At 36.6% G+C, this 13,626-nt stretch overlaps 1 protein-coding gene across 27 annotated transcripts in view; it reads left to right on the forward strand.

Moving 5' to 3' along the window:
• PARD3 (par-3 family cell polarity regulator) overlaps positions 1–13,626 on the forward strand; it is a 627,365-nt gene that overhangs the window by 367,332 nt on the left and 246,407 nt on the right. For all 27 annotated transcript variants that reach the window (XM_082449617.1, XM_082449635.1, XM_082449621.1 and 24 more), the window contains 2 exons: positions 9,703–9,891; positions 11,199–11,369. In XM_082449617.1, the coding sequence (XP_082305743.1) occupies positions 9,703–9,891; positions 11,199–11,369 (360 nt within the window). The remainder of the gene's footprint in view (positions 1–9,702; positions 9,892–11,198; positions 11,370–13,626) is intronic.

A 13,626-nucleotide genomic window follows, 5' to 3' on the forward strand; every position in this document is an offset into this window, starting at 1 on the left:
AAGTATTGAGAAAATATGTGAAAATTTTCTCTGTTAACTTTGGAAAGTAAATGCTTGTCCCAGCATGACAAAGCCAAAATGTCCTAAGAGAGTAGATTGATAGATTTGTTTATATATATTAAAAACCTTTCAGAGCAATAACCACACCATGAAAGAGTTGCAAGATAAATGCTAAAGGCATTTTGCAACATGATCCTTGGGTGAAGAACCACTCTTTGGTGTTTGGAATCTTAATATCATAGAACTTTTTCGGAAAAGCGAATGACTTCACACATAAACTACATCTGTTTATGCATAAGATGATCTGAGATGGAAAATGATGATATAAGCAGTAAAGATAGGTGTGTTCTTTCAAAACATTTAGTCAGTCCTTGTGAGGAGATTGAAGATTAGCTCTGAAGTTTTCAGTCGCTAACGGGAGGAAGCAGCTTTGGCTTTAAATGTGGGATTCCGTTGAGAATGTCTGGGTTTGTTCTGCTCCACTTCTCACCCACAAGCTTTTTATGTTCTTGATAGCATGCCAGAGCAAATGACAATTCAGTCACCTTAACAAAAGAGATGATATATGTGTATGTGTGTCTGACTTGCAATTTCAAATGGGAATTTTTTTCTGATAAGGGTTTTCCAAGCTAAGTTAAAGAAAGTACAGTTTTTTTGTTTGTTTGTTTTTGTTTTTGTCTAAATGTTTTCTTTTCGTTTTCTTGTTCTTCCTTTTCTCTCTCACATCTGGGCCTCTCTTTCTGATCCTGCTAGGTGATACCATTTTGGGCTGTTAAAGGCTTCATGTTAAAATTATAATTTAAAAATTGAATTCCAGGATCTCTGCTTCTCTCTGTCTTTTGATGGCAAATCATTAAATTTATTCAAGTCGCAAAATTCTCTGATATTACTTAAACTTTCCGTGATTGTAAGCACTTTGAGAATGGAATGTCCTCAAGCTCAATTTGTTTGTTTGTTAGTTGATTATCACAATGACTCCCAGAACTGATTAAGTCCGAGAAATTTTAAAAAAGGTCACTTAGGTAGATGAGTAGGGCTGTACCAATAGTTGGTAGACCTTTTAAATATCTGAGATGCAGGTTTCTTGTACTTCTTCTAAATATTGTATTAATTAGTGAGAGTGGGCAACTAGAAACCCTACTGAGTTTTAGGTTATCTATCCATTCAAAATTGGACAAAAAGCTGAATTATTTAGCAGAGGCTCAGGTTCACTTATTCCATGTCCTGAACAAACTCCTTTGCCTTTGAAAAGTTTATTCACTTGACAGTTTATTCCTGTGGATGTCCAGGTTGGACAAGACAATACATGGGTGTATTAGTCAGGGTTCTCCAGAGAAACAGGACCAATGGGATGTGTAGATATATAGACAGAGATTTATTTTAAGGAATTGGTTTGTGTGATTATAAAGGCTGGAAAGGCCAAATCTGCAGTGTGGGCCAGCAGGCAAAGACCTAGCAGAGCCCATGGTGCAGATGAAGTCCAAACGCAGTCTGCCGGAGGATTCCCCCTTGCTCAGGAAGGCCTGTCTTTCTGTTCTGTTTTCTGATTGGATGAGGGCCAGTCACATTGTGGAGGGCAAACTGTTTTATTCAGAGTTCACAAATGTAAATGTTAATCTCATCCAAAAACACTTTCCAAGTGGACACAAAAGTAACCATCACAATGAAGCAGTGAATTTACCTACAGGCTATCAGGCCTTGACTTACCAAAGTGCCAGTTTCTTCTTTGGGCTTCAAAGAACTCTGCAAACCTGCTTAGGAAGGCCCCCAAGAACTCTTTGGTAAGATCCATGTGAGAATATAATTGTACATAAAACATATTCAGAGCTACTGGATAGAAGTAGGGCTTTAGAAAATAATAGTGTTTAGAGATGATACTAGACCATATGGATAAGACATAAAACATGCTTAAATGTCAAGAATTCAACATTCATTCTAAGAGTTAGTGAGATCTCCCTGTGGAAACTGCAAGGATACATTGAGGAGATTTGGGGATCCTCCCTGATGATCAGGAAGCATCTTGATAAGCTAACTTCAGACAGGTTATAATCTTGATTTGGAAATTTAATGAGCTAGTCAATAAACATGGTCATAGACTTATTAAACTAATGGTTGTGGTATATCAAGTAAAGCCTACCATGTTGACCCCACTGTAAATTAAGAAAACAGTTGAAGGAATTAAGAAAACAGTCCCATTTACAATAGGATCAAGAAGAATAAAATACTTAGGAATAAATTTAACCAAGGAGATAAAAGACCTGCACACTGAATGCTGTAAGACATTGATGAAAGAAATTGAAAAAGACAAAAATAAATGGAAATATATTCCATACTCGCAGATTGGAAGAATTAATATTGTTAAAATGTCCATATTACCCAAAGCCATCTACAGATTCAGTGCAATCCCTGTCAAAATGCTGATGGCATTTTTCACAGCAATAGGAAAAAAAAACCCTGAAATTCACTGAAACCATATTGAATCTATTGGATCTCTAATAGCCAAAACAATCTTAAGAAAGAACAAAACTTGGAGGCATCACAATTCCTGATTTGTCTATGTTACAAAGCTATAGTAATCAAAAGTTTGATACTGGCATAAAAACAGACATATAGAACAGAATAGAGAGCCCAGAAATAAACCCACACATATATGGTTAATTGATTTATGACAGAGAAGCCAAGAATATGCAATGGGGAAAGGGTAGTCTCTTCAATAAATGGTGATGGGAAAACTGGACTGTCACATGAAAAAGAATGAAGCTGGTCTTCTATTGTACACCGTGTACAAAAACCAACTCAAAATGGATTAAAGATTTGAATGTAAGACCCAAAACCATAAAACTCCTAGAAGAAAACATATGGGGTAAGCACATTGACGTTGGTCTTGGTGATGAATTTTTGGACTTGACTCAAAAAGTAAAAATAAACAAATTAGACTACATCAAATATAAAGACTTCTGCACAGCAAAGGAAACCAATGAAATGAAAAGACAACCTCTGGAATAGTAGAACATATTTACAAATCATATATCTGATAATGGGTTAATATCCAAAACATATAAAGAACTCACAACTCAATAGCAAAAAGATAAACAATCTGATTAGAAAATGGGCAGAAGAACTGAATAGACATTTTTCCAAAGAAGACATACTGATGGCCAACAGGTACATTAAAAGGTGCTCAACATCACTAATCCTCAGAGAAATGTAAATCAAAACCACAATGAGATATCACCTCACATCTATTAGAATGGTCATCAGAAGGACAGGAGATAACAAGGTGTGAGGATGTGGAGAAAAGGGAACCCTTGTACGCTATTCGTGGGAATGTAAATTGGTGCAGCCACTGTGGAAAACAGTGTGGAGTTATCTCAAAAAATTAAAGATAAAACTACCATATGATCTAGCAATGCCACTTCTGGGTATTTATTCAGAGGAAAAGAAATCTGGATCTTGAAGAGATATCTGCACTCCTATGTTCATTGCAGAACTTTTTACAATAGCCAAGATGTGGAAACAACCTAAATGTCCACCAGTGGATGAATGGATAAAGAAGATGTATGTGTGTGTGTGTGTGTATATATATATATATATATATATGTGTGTGTGTGTGTGTGTGTGTATACACACACACACACACATATGTTATATGTATACATATATATATTGTATATCACTTACATGTGGAATCTAAAAAAGCCAAACTCATAGAAACAGAGACAAGAATGGTGGTAGTGAGGACCAGGAGAGTGAGGGAAAAAAGGAGATGTTGGGATATCCCTGGTGGCGCAGTGGTTAAGAATCCACCTGCCAATGCAGGGGACGTGGGTTCGAGCCCTGGTCTGGGAAGATCCCACATGACACAGAGCAAATAAGCCTGTGCGCCACAACTACTAAGCCTGTGCTCTGGAGCCCACGTGCCAGAACTATTGAGCCCACGCGCCTAGAGCCCGTGCTCCGCAACAAGAGAAGCCACCGCAATGAGAAGGCTGTGCACCACAACGAAGAGTAGCCCCTGCTCACCACAACGAGAGAAAGCCCACAGGCAGCAATGAAGACCCAACGCAACCAAAAATAAAATATAAATAAATAAATGTATTAAAAAAAAAGATGTTGGTCAAAGAGTATAAACTTCTAGTTATAAGACGAGTAAGTTCTGGGGATCTAATGTAGAGCATGGTGATTATAGTTAATAATACTGTGTTATATACTCAGAAGTTATTAGGAGAGTAGATCTTAAATGTTCTTGCCACAGAAAAGAAATGGTAGTTTTGTGGTGTGATGGAGGTGTATTAGCTAAGCTGTGATGGTAATCATTTTGCAATATATAAATGTACCAAATCAACACTCTGTGCACCCTAAATTTACAGTGTTGTATGTCAAATACACCTCAACAAAGCTGGGAAGAATAGTCAAATCAGACAAAGCAAATAGGGAGCCCCAAATGGGGGACTGAATTATGGGTTGTTACATCTTCATCCAAAACTTTGTATAAGTTATTTGGGATAAACTGATCATCAGACATTTCTTTAGGCCTATAACGTAAATTAATTTCAATATCCTAGGTAACGCAGATGAAAGAGTACAAAATTCTCTAATTTGAGTTTTTGTTGAAGATTTATACTGTCACACACTAATCATATGCTGACCTTAGTAGTTTGGTTTTGAGCATCAAATGTTGCTATTATCACAAAGAATTTTATAAAATGTGCTCTGTTTCTAGTGCTTTAAATACTCAAACTTATTTTAAAGTCATGATTCAGTGAAATACTTTTCAATTCAAATGACTCAAACTTAGTTTAAAACAATCTTATTCCAAGATTGGGATAGAATAATATTTTCATGATCTTACAAAAACAGTAATGATTTTATATAGTGAATCTCTATCAGTTTTTAGGGGATTCATTTGAAATTCCCTACTTCTACTATAATAAGTTAAGGATTTCCTAATATTTAGTGTATTTTCCTTTGGGGAACATATCTTAGTTATTTTTTATTGTCCTCCTTTTGTTGTATAGTGGTAAAAATTAATATCTTTAAAATTTATTCTATGATTTTTTTTTTTTTGTTATTGAACTCAAGTTATTTTAAAGATTATGTTGGTAGTAATGTCTGTTTTTAAAATAAGAACTGTTTTAGATATAGCAAAACTATTCTGGATTAATTACTACGTGCAATTTTTATCTAAAACATCATGCTGTCAGAAAAGTTTTAAGAATAGCCTAAGGAACTCCAGTATACCCTTCTCCCACATTCCCCAATTGTTAATATTTTACCACATTTGATATGTAAGTTTCTTCCATCCTCCCCTTCCCCTCCCTGTAATTTTTCCTCCTCTCCTTCCTACTATATAAGTTTTTTTCAGAATTGAGATAAATTGTAGACGTAACTCCCCTTTATCTGTAAATCTTTAGTGTGTGTATCCTAAGAACAAGGACATTTTCTTGTGTAACCATGTTTAGTTACCAAAGCCATGAAATTAACATTGACCTAACAGTGTTGTATTACCCGTTGTCTCAGTGTCCTTCATGGTGTGCAGATGTGAACGAATGAACGAATACATAAGAAACAAATCCTTAGGATCACACCTGGCATCTAGTTGTCATGCCTCTTTAATCGTTTTTAATCTGGCACATTTCTTCAGTTTACCTTTGCTTTTCATTTTTGAAGAGCAAATTACTTAGAGAATGTCCCTCAGTTTGGGTTTGTGTGACATTTCTTTGATTGAGTAAGGATTTTTCTGGCTTCACATTACAGATGAACAACTGTACAAAACCTTTTTTTTTTTTTCTCCTCAGAATTTGTAACATCAAGCAAAACGTTTTAAAATTCTTTAAATGTTATTTATTTTACGTCTACTGTTTAAATCAGAAAAGAGCACACAGTAAAGCCAGATGTGACATTTTAACTTTGCTAATAAGAATAATTAAAATATCAACACAAATATCATGCATAAACATTCATCTCACATATGGGATAAATTAAAATATATAGCTTAAACTGGAGGGTTATTCCTTTATGCAAAAAAATAAACGCGATAACTTCTCTATTTAAAAAAATCCTCCTCTTGATTAAAACCGTAAATGGTTGTTATCATTTGTCTGCTCTACCTGCATATTATTTAATCTCTAGATATAGAATAAGTGTATTTTCTCTTTAACTTGTATGAAAATAGGTGTTAAGTGTGAGAATATGATGGCATAATTGCTTTTTAAGATCCATCATAAGGTTTTCCTTCCTAGCCCATCATCCCCATCCCAGCACTAATCTCTGCCCAACGATTATGTTTCGGCCACGTAATATAATCAACTTTTACTTCCTTGTTACCCATTTTGCAGATTAACTGCAGACTTAGAGTGGCCTATAGGCCAGCTGTCTCCCCTTAGCAATTGGGGCTTGTTTGGAGAGGAAGGAAAACTGGGCTTTAGTGCTGATCATGTGTGGCTGTTTTTCCGTCTCGCTGCAGATATGTGTGTATCTTTTCTGCTGTTCTGAGGATAGCAGGAAAGTAAATAGCTTTCATACTGCCCATGCAGTAGGTTCCCTGCTTCTAATATGCTTAGCAAAAATGCCCTGTTTTTCTGGACATCAGAAGGCAAAAATGCCAATGGAGTAATGGCCAAGGGAAAACATGACAGGTTGCACTGATAGAAAATCACTTGGGGTACATACATGTCTGTACATGAGGGACGTAATGTGCACTTGAGTGACATTCATGTCCAAATGGCTTGAGGAGCAAGTTAAAGGGAAACAAAATATTTATCATGTTTCCTTAGAAAGAACTTGACTCAAGAAATGGTTGAGATAGTACAGAATCTGGATGGAGTAACAATCGAAGGTGATAGAAAATTAGCTTCTCCTTTATATCAGAATGAAGAGATCCCCATACTAGTAAGATTTTGGAAAATTTCTCTATAAAGTAGCCTTAAAAATGGTTTTTAAAGAGCAAATTTTTTTAAACATTTTGCTGCCAGAGAATTAAGTTCTCAAAGTTGGAATTAATTTCAGTCTTATGTCAAGAGCCAAATGGATTAATAATGCAATATCAAAGGAAAAGTACAATCTCTCACTTAAATGTTTTTAATGATAATAATGACTTAAGACTTGATAAGAAAGCTGAAAAAGAGTATTATTCCCATCTGCAGTTTTCATAAGAAATGAAACTTTCCCATGGAGAATACAGTCTCCTTTAAGACAGGTTCAGAGCAGGGCACGTCAGGAAGTGACTCGAACTTGATTAAAATTTCTCTTCATATATTCAGTCAGCTCCTTATCTTGATTTTTCAAGTAGAAGAAAAATGAGAATTTTAAGCCTTTGTAAGACATTATGGAAATGTCAAAATCAGTAAACGTTAAAAAGCCAAACAAGATATAAATCAGTAAGTGACAATTAAGAACCTTCCAGATTTGAGGCAAATAAACGTACTGAATGATCAGATCTAAATGTGCCCAGTTAAGGACTATCTTTGGTTTCTGTGTCTTTTCAAGTGCAACTTCCCCAGGAATATAAATACTGATTCTGATTCACAGAGTGAATTTTATCTTTCAGTTACTTCTGAATTTAAAGTAGGAGGGGCTGTAGTGTGTTTTGATACTATTTTGTATTTCAAACATCAGAAACAGATTTTATATTGAAGTAGCTGTATTCATTCACACAAGGTCTTTATTTACTACTCTTGAATTGTTTTGAACCATATGGATGAAAATAAAATTTTAAGAGCAAAACAAGTATATAAAGATAATATAGTAAATATGATGTCAATAGTAAATATGTCATAGTAAATATGATGCATAGTAAATATGATGTCAATATTTTGATATGAGTATTTAATGTTTATTTCTCCCCAATCCATTGACTTTATTTGAGCTGTAATTATTCTCTAGGAGTATTTTAAGTGTAAAAAGGCTTTTATAATGGGCAGGTATAGGCTTTATTTTGATTTTGATACTGAAATGTATTTACTTTGTATAGTTATCATACTATCCCTCTGTATCTTTTCAAGTTGTTCTTTCTTTAATATTCTTTATTATATATATAGTTTTCCTGTTTTTAACATATTAGCGATTTTTTTTTAAAACACACCTTGTCCTGGTAACTATGAGGCTATCTTTTGAGATGGCACAAAGAATGTTAACAATGAATATTAGTAAATTAGAAACTTTAAAAAATCATGTTATTATAGATTTGGAAATTTTAAAATAACATATCTTTTGTATTATGATAATCTTCAAAAAAAATCTCTTACTGATATACTCTGTACTTCCAAAAATTATTTCATCTAATTGAGATATCTGAGATTGCATGTTAAATCTCCAAATTATTATTAAAAATTAATAGTAAAAATTATTTTATCATTATTATGTTAATTTTGATAATTATTAGAAAAAATTTTTAAATGTGTTGAGAGACAAAGAAAAAAACTGAAGTCTACCTACATTTCCATTGCTCTGCAATAGGCTTTCATGTGTGTAATTGAACATTCTTTAAAAGTGCAATCTTTAAAGGATGCGTTATATTCCAGCCTAATTATGTACCATTAGATGTTGAACCCTTAGATGTTGAACCATTCTTCAAGTGTAATTTGATACTTCCAGCTTGAATGAATAGGTGGATGCTGGAGAAATATTCCAAAATTACAAAAAGAGAAGGAGGAAAAGTTGTAGGACTAGATGAGGCATTTAGTTGTGATTCAAAGAGCTTGTGCCACGTGTCTGTTATGTGACATAAAATGAAATGCTGAATTTGATAAAGAATTCTGGCCTCATCTATTTGGAGATGGCCAGTGTAGAGCTGGGATCCCTGAAGAGGATTACAGAAGGCAGATGGCTTACTCTTCCGGTGTCCGACATTTTTATATGTCATCTCGCTGCCTTTCATCAGGTTATACTTGAAGCATTCATTTCCTCCCTGCTGTTTTAGGGGAGCTGAGCAAAAGTTCGTGTATCTCAAATGTGTCGGGTTCTGCAACAGTCTCCTTATGCACTCGATGGCTACAATTACAAAGTCAAAGCTGGCATATACAACTCTTTAATTAAACAATATTGCTTGAATAATATCCCCAGCTGTAGATGTATCGTACAGTACTGTGGAAAAAAATTTCCCTAATGTTGTTTATCTCTACTTTGTCTCACAGATGTTGAAGGTTAAAACTCTCTAGTGACTCTCCGAAAATGAATACCGTTTTTTCTGCTGACTTTGTATCATCAGGATTTGTTACTGTTTGTGAATAAAATGATGCACCCTTAGTGAAAATTAAACTATTAATAACATTGAAAATTCCTAGTGAAAAACAAAGGGACAAATGAGTTATATTTATTTATTTTGATTTCCTGCTGTTACTGTTTTTCTCCTGTGGTTTAGAATATATAAACAGATTTTTAAAAAACCCACAAAAAACAAAAAAATAAACCAAAACTCTGTGTCTGCATGACTTTAGTCCTTCTGCTACATTTTTTTCCCTATATTTCTCAGAATCTGGTTTAGGTTTGTTTCAATATTGAAACAAGTGCCACATAAAAATATTAGCAGCTGGTTCCAGGAATCATCTGGAGGGGGTGCAGATGCACTGTTATCATGGATCTTGTTGTGGAACTTTGGTGGAGATACCGTGCCTGTTATGATGAAAGAACTGCTCATTAGCAGTCCTTAAAAATAACAGAAAGAAACATTGGAATATAATGTGCAATTTTGTTTCCTGTTAGAAAGCGGAAGATGAGGATACTGTGCTCACACCCGATGGCACCAGGGAATTTCTGACGTTTGAAGTTCCGCTGAATGATTCAGGATCTGCTGGTCTCGGCGTCAGTGTCAAAGGTAACCGGTCAAAGGAGAACCACGCAGATTTAGGAATCTTCGTCAAGTCCATTATTAATGGAGGAGCAGCATCTAAAGTAAGCAAATGTCAACCTTATCAAGCTTATGCTCATTCACAAAAATGTTTAATTACAGCCCTGTTCTTATTTTGGGAACATGGAAGCGGTAGGGGCAGATTCTTTCCTCTACCCTCTTAGATTCTGTTTCTGTGGCCTGTGAATTAAACTGACAAAAGACAGGTTAACAGGAGAAAAAGTTTACAAATTTGATTGATGGGGGCTCCACAGGAAAAGTGAAAACCTAAAGAAGCGGTTAGACTTGGAAGCTTATATACCATTTTAGCAAATGCTGATAAATTATGGAGTAGGGATTAGACAAAGAAAGAGGGTTCGGACTTCCGGGTGTGGTAAATAGTGGGATGGTAAATGTATGAAGGAAACCGATGGTAGAAAAGGCTTATTTTGTAGACTCATCTCAGTGCATCTCTGTCTCTGGTGGCGAGGGTCGTTCTCCCCTTCCAGGTTTTGGAGAAGAGAGGGGGCACCTTCACAAGGAGAACTTTATGCCCGCATTCAGCCAGAAGCAGGGAGGACAGAGTCCCCTTCTTGTGCCTGCCATTTCTCAGTTGCCTTCTGCTAAAATAATCCCCATGCCAAAGTGACGTGTTTTGGGGTAGCGTATTCTGATACCCTGTAACACTTAAATGTTTTCTGTTTTCTTCCTAATACCCCATCCATGATCAAACAACTAGTGCAATCTCAGTGATCTCTCACTGAAAGGAGTTCATATCTTCGACTCCCCGTTTTTGGTCTCACAGAATTCACAGCCCATGGTCATTACAGTGAAATGGAGATTATCTCTGCAAAGACTTAGCTCAGGTTCTGGCACAGAGCTAACCTACTGGAAAGGTTACTCTCTTCCCCTCCCCTCTCCCCCCCTCCCATGGGTCACTTCTCCTGTTTCCCAGTCTAGAGAAAATTTCCTGGCTGTCTGTGAAGGGGGCACTTCTCTGCAATTGTCTAATAGCCTGGAGCTTTTGCATGTTGTAAATAACCTCTCTGGGTGTAAATAACCTCTCTGGGTGTCTCTGGAAGCAGGAAAGTAATCACTTTGTGTCCTATGAATTAGTATGCTATTTTGGTAAACAGATTATGATAATGACTTGATTTACAAATGTATAAATGATTGAAGTAGACACAGGCTGCAAAGGCTGCTTACACATTATTATGCTGGTGTTCAATTGGGCATAATCCATTAGTATTAAAGCCCTTTTCTTTTTCTTTTTGCTTTGTTTTTATTTATTTATTTTTTTAACGAAAGGGAAAGCAGCTTCTTTTATCACAGACTATTTAATGGCACTTATTTTTACCTGCCTCCTTCCCAGGATGGGAGGCTTCGGGTGAACGATCAACTGATAGCAGTGAATGGAGAATCCCTGTTGGGCAAGACAAACCAGGATGCCATGGAAACCCTCCGGAGGTCCATGTCCACCGAAGGGAACAAGCGAGGAATGATCCAGCTCATTGTGGCGAGGAGAATAACCAAAGGCACTGAGGTAAAGAATGAGAAAGACAAAAGGCATCTGAAATGGTCGTAGGACCAAGTTCTTCCCTAACATTGGGCCAAGAATGGCAGGTCCAGGGGCTTTACCTTGAAAGACTCTCAATTATCTTTGCTGGCTAGAGTTTATTGTACTGTCAGTGGATTGTGATTTGTTTTCTTAATTCTGTGATCAAAATATCCCTAAGTGTGCAGTGATATTTCTGTTGCCACCTCAACAGATAACACTGGGACCTCGAAGGCACCTTTAGCTGGGTTCAAGAATCAGGGCCACGCCTTCCTGCTCAGAGCCCGCACTTTCTCTTCTGTTCAGCAGTGTTGAACCAGGAGGGAGAAACATTGAAGTGATTGCTTGTTCCCTTGCTTATCTAAAATGGGTGCCTCCTGTAAAGCCCCTCACAGGGCAGAGTCTGTTTCTCTTGTGACATTGTCAGAAGTGTAAGCCCCCCTTCCTACCCGCTGGCCCCCTTTCTCCTTCACTGTAGGGCTGAGTATTTTCCTCCGGAGGGGCTGCCTTTTCAGCGGTATCTGCTGCATAAAGCCGCAGTGGGTTCTGCACATGTGCTGCCGCCTGTAATTAGGCACGGGTGGGAAGGTTTCCTCTCCCAAAGGGTGTGAGCGTCTGTCTTCCCAAATAGTAAAAACATACCAAGTAGACTTGGATAGCAGGGCATTTGAGAATTTAAAGGGAATTATATACAGATTTATTAATTAATATGAGAACCTGAAAAAAAGTTTTTTCAGAGAATTTTTATAAAGTGTGTGCCACCTCTAGGAAACAGGTGGGACCTGCTTGCTGAAAGTATCACATTTGTTGTTTTTGTTTTTATTGATGCTCAACTCCTCACATTTTTAAATCAACTAAGAGAAAATGATTAGCAAATGGTACAAACCGGAAAGTATATCTAAACTGCTTAGGCGTTTTTCTTAATTTTAAAATCTGTGTTTAATACATGAAGCAAGCCATCGATGATGGCTCATCCGATCCCTTAATACAATAGGATTTTGCCACATACCCCTGAGCTCAGTGGGTAGTCAGTGGAGAGGTGACCGATTTTCGAAAGTTTATTGACCGTAGACTTACTTTTACACTTGTTTTTATTTTCCAAATGGAGAGTGGCTTAATGCTAATTAACAAATTAGTTTCCACAACAAGAGAACAGTGTCACCTTAACTAAAATCCTCAGAGTGGAAAACTGTGGGAAGTAAAACATTTACTTTCTTATTATAAATATAAATGCTAATCCCTCAGAGTAGGCTACTGGATTGGCTTTCTTTTTTTTTTAATTAATTAATTAATTAATTAATTAATTTATTTATTTATTTTTATTTTTTTATTTTTGGCTGTGTTGGGTCTTTGTTTCTGTGCGAGGGCTTTCTCTAGTTGCGGCAAGCGGGGGCCTCTCACTATCGCGGCCTCTCTTGCTGTGGAGCAGAGGCTCCAAACACGTATGCTCAGTAGTTGTGGCTCACGGGCCTAGTTGCTCTGTGGCATGTGAGATCTTCCCAGACCAGGGCTCGAACCTGTGTCCCCTGCATTGGCAGGCAGATTCTCAACCACTGCACCACCAGGGAAGCCCCTGGATTGGCTTTCTTGAATGATAATTTTTATTGGTTTCCAAATCATTAACTGATGTTTTTAATGTAAGTCCTCCAAAGAGCTATGTGAAAAATTCTCCACAGTAAGTTCACAAGACACATTGTTCTTTATTAGGTCTTTTTCAAAAATGGAATAATTTCATATACCCTAAGACTGTATTCGTGTGACAGATGTTCATTGAGCATCTACTACATTCAGAAAATAAGTTAGATCCTGGGGATACGGTGGTGAATAAAGACAGATGGAGTTCCCTCTCTGGACGTTCTCCTGGACAATAGATCATATTCTTAGTCTCTTTAAGAACAAACTAAAATTTCTCAAAGTTTTCCTTTAGAGAGAAACATTGAACTGTCATAGGGGGACTTAAAATGTAAGACTCTTACTGAAGGGCAGCATCCTGAATCCAGACGTGTTTTTGTCTGGCTCAGGCGGTTCCCTCTTGTTCCCCTAACAAACCTGTACCAACCTGAAAATGTTTTGATAAAAGCACTGATTTGATCCCCTGTTGCCCTATAAAACACACGGAATTGGAATCCCACTGCAATATCTCTGTCTCATTCACTTCTGCATATGAATCTGTGTGAATGAAAATGATTTAAGTAAGGGAACAGAGGCAGTAGGCAGTAATAGACTTTAATATTCAGTATTCTTT

The sequence above is a fragment of the Balaenoptera physalus genome (genome assembly GCF_965194825.1).
Source record: "Balaenoptera physalus genome assembly, chromosome: 2".
NCBI lineage: Eukaryota > Metazoa > Chordata > Mammalia > Artiodactyla > Balaenopteridae > Balaenoptera > Balaenoptera physalus.